This window comes from Rhinolophus ferrumequinum, chromosome 8 (genome assembly GCF_004115265.2).
Source record: "Rhinolophus ferrumequinum isolate MPI-CBG mRhiFer1 chromosome 8, mRhiFer1_v1.p, whole genome shotgun sequence".
Lineage (NCBI taxonomy): Eukaryota > Metazoa > Chordata > Mammalia > Chiroptera > Rhinolophidae > Rhinolophus > Rhinolophus ferrumequinum.
In genome coordinates this window covers 63,520,465-63,545,399 of record NC_046291.1, presented here as the reverse complement: position 1 = coordinate 63,545,399, position 24,935 = coordinate 63,520,465, and the positions used below count along the sequence as shown (strand labels likewise).

At 36.7% G+C, this 24,935-nt stretch overlaps 1 protein-coding gene across 15 annotated transcripts in view; it reads left to right on the top strand.

Moving 5' to 3' along the window:
* PKP4 (plakophilin 4) overlaps positions 1-24,935 on the top strand; it is a 227,473-nt gene that overhangs the window by 47,504 nt on the left and 155,034 nt on the right. For 12 of the 15 annotated variants that reach the window (XM_033111701.1, XM_033111700.1, XM_033111698.1 and 9 more), the window contains exon 2: positions 21,433-21,569. The exons of 1 other annotated variant lie outside the window; for it this stretch is intronic. In XM_033111701.1, coding sequence (XP_032967592.1) covers positions 21,438-21,569 — 132 coding nt within the window. In that variant the 5' untranslated portion in view covers positions 21,433-21,437. Of the gene's footprint in view, positions 1-21,432; positions 21,570-21,689; positions 21,787-24,935 lie in introns of those variants that run through there. 2 more of the 15 variants (XM_033111706.1, XM_033111708.1) reach the window with 2 other exon arrangements.

Sequence of the window (24,935 nt, the reverse complement as noted above, 5' to 3'; positions counted from 1 at the left end):
CCCAGCTCGATCCCTTGCTTAAATTGCTTCATTTGAAAAACTCCCCTTTCTTGGGGGAATGAATTGTATGTCCTGACTGAGGAGCAGACTTTTGGCTTCTTGGTTAGTTTAGTATTTTTCAGTTCTTTCGTGACCATCAGATTTTTGAAGTTAACATTGACGTCTTCCTCAAGCTGTTTCGGTTTCTCTCACGTTTATCAAAAAAAACAGGACATACATTGTATTAAGCGATCCCTAAGAAAGGATGTTTGGGGCTTTGGGGCCCACAGACTTTCTCGAATGTGGACTACTAGGAAAAGCTTTGCACATCTTTGTTGCCAGTTGAAAGCTGCAGGGTAGTGTGAATCCAGTGCTCTCCTTGGTGAGCTTCGTCCTCTATTGGAAACTTCCTGGATCCATAGACGTCCTCCACCTCTGCTTAGGGTGCTTTGCCACAGGCTTGCCGCACCTTCTTTTCTTTGGTTAGGCACATCCGATTTTCCCCACCCAAAGAGCATTTTATTTCGTAGACATTCCATACGAGACATCGAAAATAGAAATGAAGGTGCCAGTGAGAGAATGTTAGAAACCACTGCATATCCCAGGCAGTTCCTAATTCCCACTGACAGTTCTTGCATGTGTTTTGTGATAGTTTATAATTGACATATAGGTAGATACTAAGAGATCCAGCAGCTCTAAGAGTAGTCTCTCAGAAAGACCAGAGAATTGTTGGGCTGGCTGTAAAACAAGTGGATTGCCTTTTCAGGGTCTTTTTCTACCCCATCAAAGTGCCACCTTGCTCCATCTTCACCAAACGTTAAATTAAATGTCTTATTTATCACGGTACCTCTGATGATCAAAATTGTATATGTTGTTATAATTCTTATGAGTTGTGGGGGTACACACTTCAGGTGAACATATGGTATTTTTGACACAGCCTTCATAATCCTAGTAGGCTGATTGGGCATCAAGATTTTATATTTGCGCTATTACCTTAATTGTAAAGAGATTCTGGAGTGGCAGTGGAAAGTCGTCCAACATGTGTTCTCTTTCTTTGCGCTGCCAGGGTTCTAAATATTTATCAGCCATTACTTATTTATACTCTGTAATGCCATACTTTATTGGTGAATGTTCCACCCTTCTGAGGGCATGAGGCAGCTTCTCTGCAGTATCTAAGAGAAATATGAGCATGTCCCTATCAACCTATCAGTGAACTTCAAATCACAGTTTATGATCTTCAGATTAATAAAGGCAAGTCTCCCCTTCATGCCACCCCCAAAAAATAAAAATTAAAATGACACAAAAATGCACCTAGGGCACAATATTTTAAACTCAAAATACTTATTTTTTGAGATTTGGTTATATCACATTAATCTAGATTCTGGTAGATTTTCAATTTGTAATCAATTCACTTTGACAGACTGAAGTTATTTTTGTGCTCTAAATAAAGGAAGTATTAAGCAAAAAAAGTAACAAAATTTTAAGAGATGTAAATTCAGTTAATCTTTGAGATATTTTATCACACTGTTTTAGAATCACTAAATGCTGCTTTTGATCTATTCATTAAATTAAGACACAACTATCTATATTTTTATTAGCAAAAATTAAAAACATGTTGTTAAAATGTAGAATAATCCAGTCCTTTTATTTTCCTGCCCATTTAATCTGACCATTTTTGCAATATATTGAGACATAATCAAGACTTTAATGACAGCTTTCTATTGTGGGAATCATAGCTCTGATTTGTTGGGTCTCATTAAAAATACACTTTATCAGTACACTAGATCTGCAGCTGCGAATTTAGAAAGTCCAGTGCGACCACATCGTAAGTGGTGGTGTCTCCTGCTAATGGAATGTGGCTTCCTTGACTCGCGGTTATTTTTTTGAGTTCTTTTTAAGAAAGTCAAAACCCTCACCTGAAAAGAAACAAGTTACCTAACTAGGAAGATTGAAAATGAAATCTGATTCTTTCTGACATTTTTAGTGCCAACTACTGAACAAAAGCCTCCTTTAGGGGAGCAGTTTGTTCAGTGGTTCTTTGAATATAAGCCATCTAATATATTAAACATTTTTTCAGTAAGTGCATCAGTATAGTGCCAGTTTCTGCTTTCCACTCCTCACATGGTAGAACCAGTTCTGTTAGCAGGCATTGTATGAAATGCCCTAGCATATGTGTTGGACACCAATGAAAATACAGGCGTATAAGACAGGAATTCTGGTTTCAATAAACTGAAATCTAAATAGGTGAGGCAACATTTTAAAGAGCAGGTACAAGTGGGTGAAAATGAGCACTGTGTGTTGTTAAGACTAACTAGATGAGTTAGGACTGGAGGAGTGAGTCATCAAAAAAAAAGGCAATTTCAGAACACTTTGAGGAAAGAGTACCTTCTTAAGAATGAGGCACCTGTAAAGTATGTGTGTGTAGAAGGAAGAAATAATTTGGTGAAGCCTGAGACAGTGAGCTTTGTTTTACACTTGCTTTGCTTGTGGAGTTTGAAATGACAGGAGGTAGGTGGCTGTGCTCTGGAAGCAGCAGAAAGTGGGGGGCTGGAGCCTTGGGAGGGAGCAGGTGAAGGGGCTATTCCACTTCCCCAGCTTCAAACGTCTGATTCAAGGCATGGAAATAGCACCGTACAGGGGGGATATGTTGAGAGGGAATGACTGCTAGCAAGGAGCGCCACAGTTTGGGGACAGGCCGATGCAGGGGGCACCTGCCGAATTTCCAGCTAACTTTTGCATCTGATTTCTTGAATGATCTAGACTACTGTATCTAACTCCATTGTTCCCCTACCTTTCTCCATCCTTCCAAGTCCAGGGATTGATTCCTCTTGTTCCAAAAGGCCATATGTTGGTCAGGGAAGACCAGAGTGAGTTGGGAGAGGAGCCCTGAGAGAAAGATAGGGGGGAGGGAGTAAGCTGAAGTCTGGTCTGTAAAACCTATGTTAGTCTTCTACTGAGCTCTCAGTTGTCACAGAATCTTTCCTCAAATCCTGTAAGTTGGCTGTCTTTATTTTCCATACATATTATATTATGTTGACCAAAAGTGTGCTTTTTGGCTCTTTGAGATACACAATTTTATTTGAATGCTAAAACTTAACCAGTACTTCAAAACAAATGTTTTATTTACCCTTTGGAAGAAATGAATAAATTGGAGAATTTGCTCTAACTTTGAAAAATTTAATGTACTATTTATCTGATGAATAACATTTGCTCAGTTAACTGTGTCACCTGAATTTTCTTCTGGAAAGCAATGACTAACTGTATTTATGAAAGAGAGAGAGAGAGAGACAGAAGCACCCTGAGACCAGTTAGGGAGACGTTTTCAAAGTGAAACACTTCTGTTCTGCGATTTAATTTTGTTCAAGCGTTCATACAGAAAACATTTATTTACCTTTCCTCTGACTATGATATGTCACTTCAATTTTACCAGTGAAGTAGGAGCATATGTAAACGCAGGCTCGTCATAATACATACCCATTCTGACTCAGACCCATTGGGTATTTAAAAATCCTGAGTTAAAGCATATTTAGTCATAAAAATGGCTAGTATTAAAGCCAATAGAAATTGTACGGTATGAATTATATCTTAATTTTTAAAAATGTTATAATAATACCTTTCTGAAGAGAAGTTTTTCTGGTTGCTTACTGCAAACTTGAAGACAATTCTGTATCATCATATATGCATTTGTAAGTATCTGTACCTTGGGGTGATCAGACTAGAAACACACAGAGCACTGAATTTTAATGAGGACCGACTTCATCTTCAAATGTACAAAATAGAGACGATTGTCTAGATGCCTTCTGGATGTTGTGTGGACCGCTGGACCATGTTATCCTGAAGAGGTTTTGAAATTGCACTTTAGGTATTTAAATGCACTATTTTTTGAAAGCAAAAATTTTAAACATTATTAGACATTATGAATTATGAATTAAGGCATGGTTCCGTAAAAGTTGATTTAAACTAGTGAATATTGAAAAAAAATTGAACTTAATTAACATGCGTGTGATGGCAGAGCCATGTCCGACCACAGCAGTGATAGTGGTTTGTGGACCGGTTGGCATGTAAAATCTTCCTGGGCACCTCTGTAAGTATGTAGTTATTTTCATCCTGTTCTAGATTGATTAATAGATGTCTGTTACTCGTGGTGATTAAGCTTTGCATTTGTGTGAGTTTTGTGTTAACCTGTTAAATTTCTGAATTGGAATGAATGACCCTCAGCTAGATTGTTGCCTGGGGAGAACAACTCGTGGTACAGACAAGGCCTCTCCAAACTCATATCCCAGAGCTTTGGAGTCACCGCCGTCCTGACCTTGTCCTCTGCTTTACAGTTCTAAGAACTAGGCCTCGTATATATGAGAGCTCTAATTTATTCATTCATAATTCCCAAAATGTCCGTGTTTTCCAAACTGGCTTCTCTCTTCCGGCATCGGGGTAACTGTTGAACCTAGAATCCTGTCAAAGGTAAAGAGATCATTTCAAGAGTGATTTCATTTCAGGACCATTTCTGTCCCTTATAACAAAAGATCTAACAGAGAAGATCTCACTGTTTTGACTTTCTCAGACAGGGCCAGCATCTAGGTTTTCCTTTGCTGTGCTCCATACAATTGTGATGGGAATTACACATAATGGATCATAAGCACATTCTGATTCTCCTCTGGATGTTATAGTCTTTTTCTTGATTATTTTATAAAATAGATTTACTGATTCTTAGTTTATTTCCACCTGTATCCAATGTTACCCTTATTTTACTGATTTTTCTGAATTTTTTCTCCTGGGGGCAGACCGGTTTTTTCCTCTCTCTCAGGGTTTGGAGGAGCAGCTCCCTGTTGTATCTGGAGCCCCGTGAGGATACTGAAGCGAAATGGGTTGTGATACTCCAGGACTTCTTTGGAGTTTCCTTAAACAGACCACCTGGACAGAGAACGGCAAGGTTTCCTAGGACTGTAGTCATCGTTGTAACCCCAGGGACGTGGCACGTGAAGAATAGAAGAATAATTGCTTTCTCTTACAGGTCTTGCCTGATGTGTTCTTTTTGAAGTCTTCTGAAATGAAGTTGCTCTTTTCCCCACAGTGGCTTTCTAGGCCTTTCGTGTGTTTTACCGCTATTCTAAGTGGACTGACACCTTCGGCTTTTACTCTCTCTCCTCCTCCTAGCCGATATTATCTAGCTCTCATCACTGCCACCTTCACTGGGGCAGGGGTACCTCACTCGTTTGAATCCTGCACCTCAACTTGCACCATCACGTTGGGCGATCCATCTCTTTCCCTGCCCTCATGGTTCCTTCATCTTCTCATCTCCAGAGAGGTCTTTCTCTTTTTCTCCTCCTACTCCTACCCCACCACCCCCAGTTTATTTATACTGTTGGCATTCTCTGAACACAGCACGTTGTGATGTTTCGTACTTCTCTGTCCTTGTAGTAACTCCCTTCTTCTCCAATGCCTCCGACTCTGGTATGTTTTATGCATTTTTACTGTTGCATTTATCATGCTTTTTTTATTCCTTGCTTACTAGACTGTTCTTTCAGCATCTCGATGGTTCTGAAACCTCAGACTACCTGGCATATAAATGTTATTTCAATGGCAACACAGATTTGTTGTCATTCTTCCCTCAGTTTGTTTCATTTGTTCACTGAACAAATTCTGTTGAACACCTACTATGTTTCAGACACTTTTATTGGTGCTGAAAATAGTGGTGACCCAGGGGGGAATCGTCCCTGCTCTCACTGAACCGAGACCGTATGGTTGGGGGGATACAGAACAGTGAATAGCAAACGAAAATACAGTCCACTGCATGCTCCATCTGTGATCACAAAGCTTAGTAATGGCTGATATTTTTTCTTGTGCTTTCCTCAAAGAACTGTTTGGAGATGTTAAGTGTGAAAATGTGTCTGTCTTCTTGAAAACAAAATGTCATATTAAGCATACAGAATCTAAACTGAATAAAAGACACTGAAAGAGAACCATCATTTGTCTAACTTTAAGTTGCAGAACACAGGGACAGAAAGGATTGTTACTACATTCATTAATCTACCTACTTAATTTTTTTATGCCTTTTTAAGTCTAGAATTTTCTATTTTACTCTAAAGAGCTATGTACAAAATTGGAAATCAGTAGATGCATCATTGCATAAATCAGTGTTGTTAAAAGTGACTTTTTTACCTGTGCTTTCATTAAAGCATCTTAAAGATTAACATCTGTCCTAACATCTGGACATGTTTTAGGCAAATTCTTATACATCCCAGATGAGGAGTTGATTTCCCCAACCAAAATACCAGTATGTACCATACACCTAGCTTATTTCCAATAAATGTTCATGAGACAAGCATGAAAAATATAATTAAAACTTGCACCTGGCCTGGAGCAGGCTGGGCTCTTTTTCTGGAAAATCATTTATTCTCTCATTTAGAACTAAGTTTTCCAAGAAATTGGTACCCAGCTTACAGCCAAAACACAATTTCATGCTTAATTTTCTTGGCCAGGAGTCATTATTGAAAAAAAGCTTAAATTATTCTGTACCATTTTCTTAAAAGTACTTAATTAATGTTTTTCTTTTAATAGACTGACATCATTGGAAAAGCTGGGGAAAGCCAGGTTTTAATTTTGAAAGATGGAACAATACCTCTTTCTAGCTTTTACTCATTAATGATAATGATTATTGTATTGTGGGATTTCCCAAAGGATGTTCTTCAGAACGTTAATAGGTGGCCGGCCCTCAAAAAGAGTGGGGGTCAGATAATTGTAAGCTACTGAGATAGACGAGATTAAGCCGGCTCTTTTAAGATTTCTCAGAGTCTTTCAAATGCTCCAAACCACTGCTTCTCAAACTGGAAGGTGTATACGAGACACTGCGGGTCTGATTCCCAGGAAGATTCTGATTCGGGACCGCGTTTCCCTGAAAATAAGACCGGGTCTTTTTTGATCCAAAAGGCATATTAGGGCTTATGTTCAGGGGATGTCATCCTGAAAAATCATGCTAGGGTTTATTTTCCGGTTAGGTCTTATTTTTCAGGGTAACACGGTAGGTCTGGAGTGGTGCCTGAAATTCTGCATTTCTTACAAGCTCTGAAGTGCTGCCAGTTTACAGATCACACTATAAATAACAAGGTTTTTAGGAATCTTGAAGAGGAAGCATGCTCTGCAGTATTTCGCAGACTTATTTACCATAGGAACCTTATTTTTGACATATTACAGATAGTTCATGGAGCATACTGTGAGAACTTTAAATTTTAAATTGAAGTTTTCAAATGACAAACGAATTTTTAATTTCAGTAGAAGTCTAATGCAGAACTTCTAAAAAGTTTCACACGGAACGTCTAGGTTAATATAAGCTGGACAGCCTAGTATAAATCCGAAGACAGTGGAAAATCATTTAGCTAGTTCATGTAAAAAGAAAAATCAGTATCATGAACTAAAAAGACGACCACTGCATAAGATAGCAGGTTATTACTAGATTGTATACTTTTTATTTTTAATAGACCTTATTAATATTTTTAAATGCCCAGGTCTTTAATTAAACAAAATATTTCTATTGCCTCTAGTAATTCACTTATAAATGACCATATTCCTAAATCCCCATGTGTGCTGAGCTAGTGATTTCATTAGTCTTTAATTTTTGTTTATACTAGCATTTGATATGAAAGACTAATGATAAAAACAAATCTTTAAACAGCTTGAGATTTGATGTGGCTTATCACATCCTTAATTGCAAATGAAATAAAACAACAATCTAGGGAGGTTTTAGAGAAATCTATTGAGCTAAAGCAAATTTTTAAATATACAGCTTAATAAAATTAATGCATTATAGGTGGGCTTTCCCCCACCTGGGTCCTTCTGCTGCACCTGGAATAGTATCCCCATTTATACATGCCTGTGGAAACCCTTCCTTGAGCACCTGCCTTCTGCATTTGAGCTCTCATATCTTGTTTCCTTCAAGCTGCATTTTATTGTAGTCTGTTCATTTAAGTCTTGTCTTCCCTTTTAGATTGTAAATTGGATTACAGGTCAGATTCTTATTCATCTTTGTACTTTCAATAATACCTAGTTTATAGTGTGGTACATAAGTGGAAGATAAATAATGCATGAAATAAATGATATCTTCATAAGATTATTCAGCATGTAAAATGTAATTTTTTAATCTTATGGTACTTAAAAATAATGTAAGTTCATTTTTTTTCTTTATTCTCATTTCCTCTCTTGACTTTTGCATCAGTTAGTATTACTTATTCATTGTGTAACAAGTTATCCTAAATCTCAGGGGCTCAAACCGTGGTTTTTAATTTCTCACAATTCTAGGTGAGCGGGGAGGTTCTTCTGCTGGCCTCGCTCAGATGGCTGCAGCCAGCTGGTGATTTGGTCAGGGAGGACTTTCTAAGATGGCCTTTCTTACAGGTTGTGAGGTCTTGGCTGGAGTGGCTGAAATCACTGGGCCTCTGCCTCCATGGCATCTTTTAAGTTAGAGCTTTTTCACAGCATAGTGATCTCAAGGTTCCAGAAGACAGAACGGCAAGGCCTTTTAAGATTTAGCCTCAGATCATTGCCACATTCTGTGTCTCAAGAGGCCAGCCCCGCATTCGAGTGGTGGGTGGTGGGTTCTGCCTCTTCCTGAGAGGAGCAGCAGACGCAAGGTGACCTGGTGTTATCTGTATTTCTTCCCACTAAATTAAGTGAGAACTTTAGTGCAATCTTACTTTCTTCAGCTTCTCACCCCTCTCATGTTGCTATCATGGGGAGTGTACATGTTTAGACTTCATCTTCAGTTTCCTGAATTATTTGCTCAGCATTGTTTTCTTGTGTCCTCATGCTTCCTCTATCATTTGCCGTTTGTTTGCAGAATTTCCATTAAAGATTGTTGTAGCCACACTTTTTGAGTCGTGGTATGTCCTAAAATGCCTTTATTTTGCTTTCTTTTTAGATTATAATTTTTGGTCAGTACCAGAAGCTATTGCTATATCCACTGTAGTTGATAAAAGGTCTGATGCCAAACTGATTTCCATTCCTTTGTAGGCAGTTTATTTTTCCTCCATGGTAACATTTACAATCTTTATCTTTGGAACCAAGAAATTTCAGTGGATTGGGTCTACGTGTAGTTTATCTGTTTTGTTCATTTTCTTCACTTATTGGCTCATTTTAAATGATTAGCTTTCAGCTCTCAGAAATTTTTATTATTTCTTTTAATATTTATTCTCCCTTTTTTCTCTCTTCCTAAGACTCTTAGTAAATAAGCATAACTCCTGTATCTAGTCTGTAGTCTTCAAATGGTTCTTTTATCTTTTTCATCCCTTTTTCTCTTTTTCGGTCTCTGAGAGAATTACTTAGATCACTGCTATGAAATACTCTTTTGAAAACATTATTCATGCATTTCATTGATGAGATTTTTGTTTTTATCTTGTAACTTTTTAATTTTTTTCAAGGTCTTTGGCTGTTTCTCTTTCATGTACACAGTTTTCAATTTAAACACAAAGGATATTAGTTCTATCTATTCCACTTTATTTTTTCTGTTGAGGGAATTTGGTCCCTTCTGGGCATCAGTAGCTGGCTGTGGCCCTGTTATGTCTGGATCAGCCCTTCTTTGCCTATGACAACTGCTAGAGCATGTGTAGGAGGGGCAGACCACCCTGCTGCACTGTTTCTAGTCTACTCTTGATCATCTGATCTTGACCGAGACCTGAGAGCCTAAAATCTTGGAGCCTGTATCCACCAACTCCAAGCAGCCCTCCTCCCAACTGCTGCAGCCTCTAAAGCAGGCTCTTCTCTCTTTTGTGTTATGGTTTCCTCTGGTTATGTTGCCATAGGTCTACAGCTATTGTTTTTCTGACTTTATGGCACACAGAAGGTATTTAAAAATTTTCTAGACTAATTTTATTACTTTAAAAGAGACAAAATTCCTTTTCTGTATTTCATGGCGTTGTGAGTTGGAAAAGAGTAGAAATGTATGTTCATCTTGCCTCTTGATGCAGCATCCCTCCTCAGAGTTGTAACTACATACTTACCATATTGATTATCTCCACCCTGTCTTTTCTGCACCCTTCAACATTTCAGATTTCTCCTTTTCCCTCATTTATATGCTCTAAAGAGTCCCCAACCCCTCCGCCTCCCCCCCAAAAAAAGTGAACCTGTGGTACTTTCCAAAAAGAGACTTTCATTTTCCCTTCTTTGCTGTCCATAAGAAAGAAGATACTTTTTGGAAAGGTTGAATATATCAAAGTGGAATCTGTATTTATCCAACATAGAATTTTTACTTTTTACTAACAGTTTTTCAGTGTTTGCCTGTTGTTACAGAGACCATATATAACTCCAGGGAGCACCATTCACATAGAATACAATGAGCAGTGCCGACCCTGATGTTATATGTTAACCATGAGTTTCATTTTCAGAAATTTTTATTGAATGGTATATGGGGTTGAGGGCGAATTCCATCAAAACATTTATGAGTCATAATATCTAGTGTAGTTTTATAACCAGAAGTAGTTCAATTGATAAGTGTTTTGCCATTTCACTGTTTTTGTACTGATATCTCATGGAGTATGAATTTGGAATTTTCTAATTACTAATGAGGTTGGACACCTCATTATTGGCCATCTAGATTTCCTCTTTTCTGAGAGGCTTATTCACACTTTTTGCTTATTTTTATATCAGGTATCTTACATTGGTCTTTCGATTGTAAAAATAAATCCATAAGTCAAAATGCTGTGCATAGTTTATTCTGTAGAATCAATATGCTGTTTGGCATATAGCTCCCTTCTGAAAAAACTCTTGCCAAGAAATTTTAATTTTTTGCATGAATTCTGTAATTAGAAGATTGATATGTAACCAACTATCTCTAGGCTTCCTAAACAGTTGCAGATTTGGATAATGCTTCTTATTGCCAGGATATTTGAAAACTAACTGTGGACAGTTTTATCTAGTACTCCTTTTAGAGTTCCGTATGAGTTCCTTTTAGAGTTTAGAATAGATTCCGTATGGTCCTGAAGGTGTTCACCTGTTGAGGCATACTCCTCATTTCCCAGTACTTTATTATCATTATTATCATTATCATTATTATTATTATTATTATTATTATTCTCCGCCTCCGCCTCCGCCTCCTCTTTTTCTTCTTCCAGTTTCATTTTAGGTAAAGCAAACAAACTTATCTTTGCTACATAGGATACTCTAATTTTTTCTACTTTTACTGTTGTAATATTTTGTACATCTAATGCTTATTTAACAAACTTTTGTTAAAAGTATAGTTGAAATACAGTATAATATTAGGTTCAGGTGTACAACATCGTAGTAATTCAACGTTTATATACCTTACCAAGTGATCACCGTAATAATTCCGGTAACCATCTGTCACCATTCAAACTTAGAACGATATTATCGACTATATTCCCTGTGCTGTACCGACTTATTTATTTTATAACTGGAAGTTCCTACTGCTTAATCCCCTTCACCTTTTCACTTTTCCCCCCATCAATTTCTCTGTGTCTGTGACTGTTTCTGTTTTGTTTTATTTTTTAGATTACACATATATGTAAAATCATATGGCATTGTCTTTCTTTGTCTTTCTATTCACTTCACATAATACCCTCTAAGTCTATCCATTGTTGTAAATGGCAAGATTTCATTATTCTTTATGGCTGAGTAATATTCCATTCTTCTTTATCTGTTTATTTATTGCTAGACACTTAGGTTGTTTCCAGATCTTGGCTATAGTAAATAATGGTGCAGTTAACATCGGGGTGCATATATCCTTTCAAATTTAGTGTCTCTGTTTTCTTTGGATAAATACCCAGAAGTAGAATTGGTGGGCTGTATGGTAGTTCTATTTTTAATTTTTTGAGGAACCTCTATGCTGTTTTCCATACTAGCTACACCAATTTATAATCCCACCAAGTGCAAGAGGGTTCCTTTTTCTTTTCATCCTCCCCAGCACTTCTTTTTGTTTTTTTTATGATAGCCATTCTGACAGATACGACGTGATATCTCCTTGTAGTTTTCATTTGCATTTCCCCGATGTTTAGTGATGTTGAGCGTCTTATCATGTCTGTTGACCATTTGTATTCATCTAGAGAGAAATGTCTATTCCGGTCCTCTACCCAATTTTTAATTGGATTGCTTTTTGTTTTGTTTTTTGATAGTTGAGCTCTATGATACATATATACACACACACACATACATACATATATGTGTGTATATATGTACATATGTATATATATATATATATACACACACATATATATATAGAATATTAATCCATTATCTGATATACAGCATAGACAAATATTTTCTCCTATTCAGAGGTTGCCGTTTTATTTTGTTGACAGTTTTCTTTGCTCTACAAAAGTTTTTAGTTTGATGTAGTCCCATGTGTTTATTTTTGTTTATGTTTCCCTTGCCTGAGGAGACATATTTAAAAACATTGCTAAGACCAGTGTCAAAGAGTTTGCTGCCTGTGTTTTCTTCTGGGAATTTTATGGTTTCTGTCCTTACATTTAAGTCTTTAATCCATTTTGAGTTTATTTTTGTATATGATGTAAGCAAGTGGTCCATTTTCTTTCATTTTTTTTCATGTAGCTGTCCAGTTTCCCCAATATTTATTGAAGAGGCTGTCTTATCCCCATTATATATTCTTGCCTCTTTTATTGGAGATTGACTATATAAGCATCGGTTTATTTCTGAGCTCTCTATTCTGTTCCAGCTATGTCTGTTTTTGTTCCAGTATCATACTTTTTTTGATGACTATAGCTTTGTAGTATAGTTTGAAATCAGAGATCATGATACCTCCAATTTTGTTCTTCATTCTTAAGATTGCTTTGGCTGTTCCAGGTCTTTTGTAGTTCCATACAAAGTTTAAGAGTATTTGTTCTACTTCTGTGAAAAATGCCCTTGGAATTTTCATAGGAATTGCATTGAATCTGTTGATATCTTTGAGTAGTATAGACATTTTAGCAATATTAAGTCTTCCCATCCATGAACATGGTATATCCTTCCATTTATTTGTGCTGTCTTCAGAGTTTTTCGAGTACAGGTCGTTTACCACCTTGGTTAAATTTATTCCTAGGTATTTTAGTCTTTTTGATGCAGTTGTAAATGGGCTGGTTTTTTTAATTTCTCTTTCTGATAGTTTGTTAATTAGAGTATAGAAACACAACAGATTTTCTGTATATTAATTTTGTATTCTGCAACTTAATTTATTAGTTCTAATAGTTTTTTTGGTGGAATCTTTAAGGTTTTCTATACGTAGTCATGTCATCTGCCAGCAGTGCAGTTTTATTTTATTTTTTCTAATCTAGATGCATTTTTTTTCTTGTCTTACTGCTGTTGCTAGGACTTCCAATACTATGTTGAATAAAAGTGGTGAGAGTGGGCATCCTTGTCTTTTTCCTGATCTTAGAGGAAAGTTTTCAGCTTTTCACTACTGAGAATGGTGTTTGCTGTGGGTTTGTCATATATGGTCTTTATTATGTTATGGTATGTTCCCTCTATCACCACTTTCTTGAGTTTTTTGTTTATCATACATGGATGTTGAATTTTGTCTAATGGTTTTTCTACATCTATTGAAATAATTACATGAATTTTATCCTTCATTTTGTCAATGTGGAGTAGTATGTTGATTGATTTGCAGATAATTGAAGTATCCTTGCATCCCTGGTATAAATCCCACTTGATTATGATGTGTGATCCTTGTAATATATTGTTGAACTTGGTTTACTAATATTTTGTTGAGAATTTTTACATATGTTTATCATGGAAATTAGCCTATAATTTTCTTTTTTCTGTAGTATTTTTGTCTGGTTTTGGTATTGAGATATTTCTAGCTTCAGAATCAATTTGGAAGCATTCCTTCCTCCTGGACTTTGTTTGGTGGGAGGTTTTTGATGAATAATTCAGTTTTGTTATTGGTAATCAGTCTGTTCAGAATTTGTTTCTTCCTGAGTCAGTCTTGGAAGATTGTATTTTTCTAGGAATTTGTCCATTCTTCTAGGTTGTCCTGTGTGTTGGTGTATGATTGCTTGTACTATTCTCTTCTGATCTTTTGTATTCTGTGGTGTAGTGTTTAATTTCTCTCTCATTTCTGATTTTATTTGGGTCCTCTCTTTTTTTCTTGATAAGTCAGTCTAAAGGTTTATCAATTTTATTTATCTTTTCAAAGAACATGCTCTTAGTTTCATTGACCTCGTCTGTTGTTTGTTTTTATTCTCTATTTCTTTCATTTTCACTCTGATCTTTATTCTTTCCTTTTATTAACTTTGGGCTTTGTTTATTTTTCTTGTTCCTTTAGGTATCAGGTTAAATGGTTTTTTTGAGATTTTTCTTGATTCTTGAGGTAGGCCTGTATCAATATAAATTTACCTCTTAAAACTGCTTTTGCTGTGTCCTATAGATCTCGGAACATTGTGTTTTCATTTTCATTTGTCCCAAAGTATTTTTTAATTTCCTCTTTGACCCATTGGTTGTTTAGCCTCAACATATCCATGCTTTTTTCTGTTTTCTGCTTGTGATTGATTTCAGTTTTCGTATTGTGGTTGGAAAAGATGCTTGACATTATTTCAGTCTTAAATTTCTTGAGACTTGTTTTGTGGCCTAACATGTGATCTGTCTTGGAAAATGTTTCATCTGTACATGAAACAAATGTATTCTGCTGTTTATGGATGGAATGTTCTTTATATATCTATTAAATCTATCTGGTCTAATGTGTCATTTACGTCCAGAGTTTCCTTGTTGATTTTTCTGTCTGGATGAAATATCCATTGTTCTTAGTGGGGTATTAAAGTTCCCTGCTATTACTGTGATACTGTCAGTCTCTCCTTTTGTGTCTGTTAATATTTGCTTTATGTATATAAATGCTCATATGTTGAGTGTATACAAGTGTTACATCTTTTTGTTCTATTTATCCCTTTATCTTTATGAAATGCCTTTCTTTGTCTCTTGTTACAGCCTTTGTTTTAAAGCCTATTTTGTCTGATACAGGTATTGCTAACCCAGCATTTTTTTTCCATTCCATTTGCATAAAATATATTTTTCCATTTCTTCACTTTCAGTCTGTATCTTTAGATCTGAAGTGAGTCTCTTATATGCAGTGTATGTATAGATCATGTTTTTAAAATCCATTCAGCATCCCTGTGTCTTTTGATTGGAGCATTTAGTCCATTTATATTTAAAGTAATCATTGATAGGCATGTACTTATTGCCATTTTGTTGTTTTCTGACTGTTTTTATAGTGCTTCTCTGTTCTTCCCTCTCTTTTTTGTAATTTGATGACTTTGTTTAGTGTTATGTTTGGATTCCTTTTTCTTTATTCTTTGTGTATTTATCATAGACTTTTGGTTTGTGGTTATGTTGAGATTCATATATAATAACCTGTGTATATAGCAGTCTATTGTAAGTTGATGGTCGCTTAAATTTGAATGCATTCTAAAAGCACTACATTTTTATTCCTCACCCTTAACAAAGTTTTATTATTCTGTATTACACATACCTTTGAATCAAATTAAAATATTCATGCTTATTTTCTGTCCTTTATTACTTTTCTTAATTTGTACTTAGGCATCATTATTTTATCAGTTTTGAAATAGTCATCAATCATATTTTCTGAGTGTTCAAAATAAAATGATGAGATGTGTGTTATACTCCAGATTACTAATGCAAAAGAGGAGAGAAGAAATATGTGGAGTCCAATTTGTTTCACTGAATAAGATGAAATATATTATACTTAGTATACTATGACCAAAAATTAACATAAGGAGAGTAGAAATGAGTAAATAGAAGAAAATCCAGTATCTAGTTGGCCTTCTCTTCAAGAGATATTTAACCCAGAGATAATTTTGTGGATTAGTATCATTTGCGGTTAAAGAGATTATAGTTTTTTTCCCCATTTATTATATCCATAGCCATATATTTAATCCATAGCCTGCATATATTACATCCACAGCTTTCAGATTCAGGATTCGACTAGAGTGTATGTGGCCTGCAGCTGTTAGCAGAAAAATTTTCAATTATACTTCAGACTGAAATACACACACACACAATTATACTAACAGTTTCACATAAAAGCTTCTTTGTCTTCAGTAAAAATTATTTATGTGAAAACACACAGTCAGCCTTTTAAAAAGTGTTTTTACAAGGCTCCAAAGAATGCAGTTCTACTGGTAAACATGGGCAGAGGGGCAATTTTATAAGTAATTGCTGGGATAAAATGAAAACACACTTTTTAGAGTTGGTCACAAAATTCTCTCTGAGCTTTGTGCAGTCAGAGAGAGAGAAACAGTCAGCAAGCACTAAGATTCCCAGTATTCATCATGCCCCCAGAAAAGCACAGCTTCCTAACCTTCAGTGGCCTTTTTATAACATCCAACATCAATTCAAAAGGTAGAAGTTGTCTTACCTTGGTGTCAGCCTCAAGATGCAGGGGACTTTTAGGTTCCCTTTCCTAATGCATTCCCAGGGCAGGATCCCTGCTGTATCATTCCTGCTACTTGATCATCTGAGTTGTGATTAAAAACCTGCCTTGATGGGGAACGTGTCACCTTTACAGGCAATCAGTTCTTGAAATGTTGGACGTTTGAGTGTTGGCTCCTAAAGGAAAGACCTTCCTGAGCTTGCCCTCATGGCTTTAGCCTTTCATATTGATTAAAAGTAATATAAACGTAAGCCAAATTTGATTCAGTGTGTAAAGGCAATAATAATGTAGGCTCATACAAGTTTGTTACAGAACCATTAGTTTTTTTTGTTTTTTTTGGTCTAGTTCTGAGTCTTGTAACCTAAGAAGTCTAACTTTGCTTGTTCATGGCAGTCCTTCAAAGGTTTACAGCTGTTTGCCTGTCTGCATAGTCCTTTCTTTAGGTCAGACTTTCTCTTTCTGGTCTGTTAACTGTTCTTTCTGTGTCGTCTGCCAAGGTTTGAGCTCATAAGGAACAGGAGCTGTCATTCATTTCATCTCCATTCCTGTGCCTGGAAATAATGACCGAATCTTTCACCATCCTACTTGTCTTCTCTTAAATGGGTGTATTTGTGTCCATTCCTGTTAATGTGTCACCTATAACTGGAAGTGGGTGTGACCCAAGGAACCTGAAGGAAAGGTGTACGCTCATTTATCCCCCTCTCCCTATCATTTTTTTTTTAAATAAAGGCATTTTAATTTTATTGGGGAACAGTGTGTTTCTCCAGGGCCCATCAGCTCCAAGTCAAGTTGTCCTTCAATCTAGTTGTGGAGGGCACCGCTCAGCTCCAAGTCCAGTCGCCGTTTTTAATCTTTAGTTGCAGGGGGTGCAGCCCACCATCTTGAACCGATAACCTTGTTGTTAAGAGCTCGCGCTCTAACCAGCTGAGCCATCTGGCCGCCCCTCCGGAAGCTCAGCGGCAGCTCGTTGTCTTCAATCTAGTTGTGGAAGGTGCAGCTCACTGGCCTATGTGGGAATCGAACCGGCAACCCTGTCATTAAGAGATCATGCTCTAACCAACTGAGCCACCATGCTGCCCTCTTATCACCTTAAATACTGATAACAACATAGCATAAGATCACCTTGCCTTTTGGGCAGCCTTGCCTTATTCATGGTCCCTTCATTCTCTCTTGAACCTACAGTATCTAAATCTTTTCCCTCCCCAATGTCTTGCTGAGCTAACCTAAATACAAGACCCTACATTTATTCCTATTGCTTTATCTCATAGAGGCAGCTCATTATTGCAGTTTAGCAATGTTATTCATAATTTAATCATCTGGTAACGTCAGTATTGTTAATCATTGAAGAATCTGAGCATGCCTTATGTGTTATTATGTACATTATGGCTAAAATTTTGGTTAGGATTGTGTCAGTATCCGAGCTCCTTGGCATTACATTACAAATCTCTATAGGATATGTTTGGTTCAGCTTGTTACACATTGTTAGAGTCAGCAGTTGCCCTTGTGCCGGCCCCATTTCTGGGCTGCTTATAATATCATGAGGACTTCTAACATCATACATGTCTCACCAGAGTCTAGACATTCTGCATTTCCGTGGTTATGCTGCCAAAGACAGAAATTAGACCAGCGTAACATGACTTTTCCTTGGTGTACCCCTGCTTAGTTCTCACAAATCATCTCTTGGATAAAATCCTTTGAAGAATCTCACCTAAGATCTATGTCTAGCTCTCTAGTTTATAACACGAACAGAGTCTACTTTCTTCTTTCCAAAAACAGAAATGACATTTTCCTGCTTCATTCCCTGGCAACGCTTCCATCCTCTGGTATTCTCCAAAGAGCCCCCCAAATGGTCCAGCAACCTATCTGTAAGTTTTCTTAGGTTCCTGGAATGTGATCATGCAAATTAGGCACATTGAGGCCATTGAGGGAAGCACGAGGTCTAATTTCTCACAGTCTCTTTGCTACCTAAGTATCCGTTGCTTTTTTTCTTTGCTAATGGGAAGAAGTTATAATATCATCCTGTGGTTCTAGTTGGAGCCTGAGTCCTACAACTCCTTAAATCAGGCGTGTCCAAACTGCGGCCCGCGATCCATTGTTAATTGGCCCGCAGCAAATTCCAAAAATATATTTAGTTCACTTAAATAAACCAGGTGAGGCAATACGTACTTCACCTCGAGTGAGTGGCCCGGCTGTTTGTGTAGTTTACCGCATATGGCCCTTGGTGAAAACCGTTGAAAAAAGTTTGGACACCCCTGCCTTAAATTGTTACAAGAACTACAAGAAAATGACAGAAAACCTTAATTGGTTTATAACTTGTCAGTATTGTGGCATCCCTGCTCTGCCCTATGTTGGTTGTGGTATTTTGGGATTGTACAGGAGATGAGGGATAGGGAAGTGACTCACCCTCAGATATGGTCACCAGTCTTCATCACATGGGAGTTAGTGATAGCTTACAATGTTTCCCAGTCTTTGAGGAATCAGAGAATGAAAACATCGTCCTTGCCTATGTAAATTTCTCCTGTTAAATAGTATTTTCTTTTACCAATGTGTAAGTTCTTCGCAAACTCTTTCTATAAATTTTAGTGTTGTTATTCCATCACTTGCATCTTGCTATACTTGGCCTTGATCTGATTCATATTTTGCCACCTCAGCTAGAAGATGAGCCACTAATGGTCAGTGACCCTGCCTTGTGTCTGTATCCCCTTATCACCCCGCCCAGCATATGGTGAGAGCGGTACTCAGAAAATGCTCTCCTAGTTTCATTTATTCTGGACAAAGTCATCAAAGTAAATATTATGAAATTAAATGTGGTACACTTACAGTGATGGAACTGAATTACAGTCATATAATTCTATATCTTTCTTTAAACAGTAAAGCTCCTCCTACTTATAGTAAAGAATTAGTAAATAATTACTTCCCCAGTGACATTTCTATTTCTCCTTTTTCAAATTCTCTTTGTTCACTGAATTTTTGCTTCTCTTTTTCTAGCACATTGGTTATTATACACATTTCATGATATTATACTCTTGACATTTAAAATTTTGATTCTTGGCATTATTTGTTTCACTGTTGCATAGTAACATTTTTTGTTCTTTGCAACCATCTGCTTATTTTAAGGTGTGTGATTTTTTTCAGTGGCATGGAATACTTTGATATCTTTAAATGCCTTAAATGTTAATCTGGGATCTTTACATGTAACATATTTTTTTCTTCGTAGACCTCATACCTGGTCTTTAATGAGCACCTGGCAAATACAGAAATGGGTTATTTTATCCAGTTGATGTTATTTTAAATCTCAGTAAGCACACCAGATACACTAAAGATTGCCATAAAATCATTCCGTTGTGCTATATAAAGAATTAGTCAGCTCAGTTTTATAAGTGAGGAAAGTGGGGCTCACTGAGGTGGTCACTTGTCCAAGGTCACTTAAGTTTTGATCCTAGTCCCACTTACTTCAAGTGAAACCTTCCTCTTCCTACTCATACTTGAGGAAACTCATCGTTGCAACTGAGTGTCCACCCCAGGCTGAGCACCATGGAAATGGGAGGTGTGGAATTCACCTACCAGAGCAGGCATGAGGCATTTTCATGAAGGGGAAAATGCAGGAACTCATCAGACCCATTGTCTGTTTCTGCCTATTAATATGGCAAGAATAAAGCAAGTACTGGCAGAAACCTGGAACCATCTCCACTGATGTGGAAGTCAGGAGAGAGAGAAATAAGATGGAGGCTCTGGTGGTGTACACATTTTCCCTTTTCTTATAGATTGTGATTTTGGAAATAAACAGGCTGATATTGAAATTTGAGGGAATGGGGGAAGAATCACCAGATCATACTACAGAATTGAACATTGCAGAAGTTGATAAGAAACTGAAATACAACAGTAGAGTAATTTTTTCGGAGGAAACTATGAAGACTGTCAACAACAGTATTTATGGTCTCAGATATCTGTATATGAGGACACAGAAGAACACACTGAACAAATAAGGTCTCATGAGCATCACAGCACGTGGTTAGATTTGCCTAATGACTGGAATGAGACAAGGAAAAGATGGTCATCCTTCATTCATGTATACATTTATTCAGCAAACATTAATTGAGCACCTATTATATATGCCAGTCTAGTTTCATGATATGAAGATAGACTGTGGTCTCTAGTAGACAGAATGACATGTAAACAGTTTATTAAAATATTTACAACATTTTAGCTGGGCATCTTAATCTTTTTTAAACTTGTAAAAAGTTCATATCAGATCAGTAAGTCTTCTGACAAGCACACCACTCTCAGGATGTGGAGAGGTGTTCCATCTCCTGCCAAGAACCCGTTCTTCTGTCACAAACTACGGGCCTGAAAAATAGATTCTCTTTTCAACACCGTCTCCATAACCATTGTCATCGTTGGATAATCAGATCCCTCTAAGGAAACCACACTAGCTATAAAGACTCCACCTAAGACAGTGTTACTAGTTATTAATGCCCTGCATTTCTTTTAAATACAGCAGACTTTTGTTTATTTTCAAGCCTTCTTTAAGTTTTATAACCTTTTTTAAAACTGCGTAATCCTCTTCTGTAATCGGTAAAGCATTTGCACATTTATAGATGTCTTCTCACATGTATACTCTTTCGAAAACTGGCCCTTACAACAATACAGAATGTTTGTTACTATTTGTTTCATGATAAGATGGATAATATTTACTTAGTGGTTATCTGATTATAAAATTCAGCAATTTAACAAGCTTCTAAAAACTTTATTGTGCTTCACATGTTTTTTACTTTAAGAGCCCTCCTCCCCTAACCCTTCCATGTCATTTTTTGACAGAGATGTTTTTTAAAATATTTTCTTAGTATTTTTCTTTAATATTCATTCATTCATTCATTCATTCATTCATTCGTATTTGGTAGTACTAGCTATACTTTTGCCTCTAGATGTTGCCTTCTAAAAATCAAATGGCTGTAAGGAGTTGTGTGCAGAAATCTGTAGTACTTCTTAGGAGCTATCTGCAAATCCTCAGCCCCTGCCTGTTCCCACAGAGGTGCCCTTGAGAAAGTGTTAACCCTTTGCCTGCTTGATTGCAGGAGGAATGCCAGCTCCTGAGCAGGCCTCATTGGTGGAGGAAGGGCAACCACAGATCTGCCAGGAAGCTGCCTCCACTGGCCCAGGCATGGAACCCGAGACCACGGCCACCACTATTCTAGCTTCTGTGAAGGAGCAGGTACATCTTCTTATTGGAATTTGCAGTTAATTATTTCTTCAGTACATTTAAAAATTAATCTTTGGATGTGTTTTGAATATGTCTAACGTCCTTGACGCCTTCACGTTTTCTAATTATAAGGTGTTTACATCCCTGAGTACATTGGGATGACTGGCAGGTAGAGCCGCTCCAGGTGCCAGTCAGAATCGGAACATGCAGGATACTTGTGCGTCTGCAAGTAAGGACAATATCGATGGTGATCGGTGTCTCTGTCTCGCCCCCATTGCAGAGTGTGTGCATGCACGCAGAGTTTTGTAAAGCGTAGTTCACATTGCTGACTTCTGTCAGGACTCTGGCAACTCGAGGCCTGTAATACCCTTAGACGTGTTGAACATTTTAACATAGGTATTATATAGAGCTGTCTCTGTGATTTTTGGATAAAGACTATATTCGTTGTATTTGTGTGAATCGAAGTATATTCATTTTGTGAGCTAGTGTTCTAATACTTGTGTCAAAGTGTGCCAGTTTGCTTCAATGTTATGTTTATGTTGATTTTCTTAAGGCCCTTAATACTATTTATCCTTCAGATGCAAGTAGCCTTCTCAATTAAATCTTATTTGTTGTCTTAGAGAATTGGAATTCCTAAATTTCTTAAGACTTAAAATTTTAATAAGGTGAATGTAATTTTAAAGCTCCAGGGATGCTTCTCTGCCCTTCCCTCAAAAACAAACAAAAAATATATGTCCTCTGTGAGGTTTATTCTGTGGGAGAGAATCTAATTAAAAAATTGGATTATCATATGGTTCAACCACTGGGTCTTTTTTCCTCAAGAGATATAAACTTAGATATGTATTTGCTGGAATAGTCTTTTAGAGATCAATATCTGCAGTTCAAATGACTAATGATGACAAACACTTAATACCTCATTATTTCACTGTTTGCTTTAACTTAAAACTAAGTGTGCGGTATGAAAGAATACTCCAGAACTATGACATATATCTGACATTAGAACTGTGTTTTGAAGAAAAATGATTTTACCACTTATTCTAATATTAAGATGTCAAAATATTTCCATTTCTCACTGAAATTAATTTTTAAACATTCCGCAAAGTAGAAATTTGAGAAGACCCTAAGAAAATTATAGTCAGTATGTTTTTATTTTCCACAAAACTATAGATTATCTAAGATACTCTCACTTTCAGGGAGGAAAAAAACAGACTTTTTTTTTTTTTTTTTTTGATAGCACTTCATGGTTGTCAAGATTTGACCCAAGGAGTTGTAAAATGAAAAGGGTCTGATTTATTTAGGGCTTTTATTGTATACTGTGTTTTGTGAAACATGACAGTAAATTTATCAAAAGGCCCAGAACTGACTGAAAACTAGATAATATGTTCAGTAAACATAGCAACAGGAATTTTGTGTTTGTACCCTGAGACCAGATACCCTGCATGTTGGGGGGGGGGAAAATGGAAACCTGTCATTGTATTTTTGCACTGGAATTCCTTGATGGCTTTAGATGATTTCAAAATTTCATCTTTTGGCAAAAAATAGTGTTCTGAGTGGTTACTTTCTAGGTGATAACAAGAAGGATTCCAGTTTCTTAAGGAAGCCAAAAAAAAATAACACAAATATTTGTTATTTATTAGAAGAATTATCTTTTATCTCCCAGATTATTTAGTTAGTGGGAAGATCCAGTCTACTGTTTGCTTCTATTACTGTTCTAAGAATTTGAGTCCATTATTTATATACATTTGCAGTTTTCATTGTTAATTTCTCTTAAAATTGCTTGTCAGTGCTCAGTAGTCAGCATTTCAATCATTCAATCCCAGACATCATACCTATCTCTTTTTCCAAGATACTCACCTGACTAAATAGCTAACTCCATTGCCCATAGGCTGTTTGTGGCACCAGGCGAGATACTCTAATATCTCTATAGTCAGAGTAAACATTTCTTAGGAATCATCTGCCCAATGAGACAGAGCACAGAAAACTTAGATAGGAATAAGAAAGCCAATTACAATTCATGTTATATATTTGATTTTAAAATACTAGTCAGAACGTGACATTCATAGTCGTGTTAGACTCAAATGCAATAGTTAATATTAGTTTATGTCCTTGATCATGTTTGATATCAAACAGCCATATCCTTGGATGGGATTCATAATTACATTGAAAAAGTGCCGCATTATTATGCAAGTTCATAGCCATGGTCTGATGAAAGCGGCTCCACTTGTCTCAAAAAATATACCTTGTTCAGTGGCAGCTGTATCTCAGGAAGGATGTTTTATTAAGGTATAGAAGGAAGAGACCCCTTCAGTGCTACTGGGCAGTTGCCCTTGGTTCCCATCTTGGCTCCTCTGCTGACTACTGTATGATCTTGGGAAGATTTCTTAACTCTCTGTGTCCCAGTTTCTCATCTGTAAAACAAGGATAATAATAGTTATTGAGGACATTAAATTAACCTATGAAAAATGCTTATAGCAGTGTCCAGCACTTAGTGCTCATAGCAAGGACTAATACTACTGTTGTCATTGTCACTTTTACATAAGAAGATAAAAGCTTTTCTTAGGAGGAGCTGACAGTTCTATTTTTAAATATATATAGGGATTCATTGAACTTTGACATTGGTAGGAAGACAAAAAAGCATTCTGAATGAAGATTGAGCCATGTTTATGCTGTGACAGTATTTCCCTTCTGCAAGGGCATTCAACTTTCAAAGCTTCACCATATTGGTCTCATAGATTAGAACAGCTTTAGGTATATATTATAAAACATAGTGCACGTGAAAATAAATTTTATTAACACGCTGACTTAGTGCAACATCTAACATAATGTCAAGACACTTGGTTAAAGAATTGGAAAGTAATATCTTTTAACACACACCTGAATTTTGAGAGGAAAAGTCTGGGTTCTTCTTGAATAAAACACATTTAAGCCACTAAAATAGCTCATACATACTCCCCTGGGCAATTTATGGAAAGTAGTAGGCAAGGAAATGGCAAGCGACCAGAGGAGTCTTGTTAACAAATCATTAGTGTGTTACTGTCTGAAATTGGATTTAGGGTGTCATAAAAACAGCTGAATCTTCTTCTACAGGGTCATACTTTCCTAGGATCTAGAAGCCAGGTTTTCCTTGCTCTTTGATAAAATGCTGATAATCACATTCCCTTTCCTTTGTAAAGTGATAGCCTTTCATGTTTATGTTAGTCACATAGGTATGCACCTGTGCAGTTATTTAAAAAAAAAATTCCTTGTTCTTTAATAGAAAGAGCCCACTTCTGTTCAAGTGCCACCTCTTGCCTGAAGCCATGCTCACCTGTCCTGAGTCAAATCTCTCTCCCAAGCTGCTTTTAGCACTTTATACCACTATGCTAACTCTTAGCATGC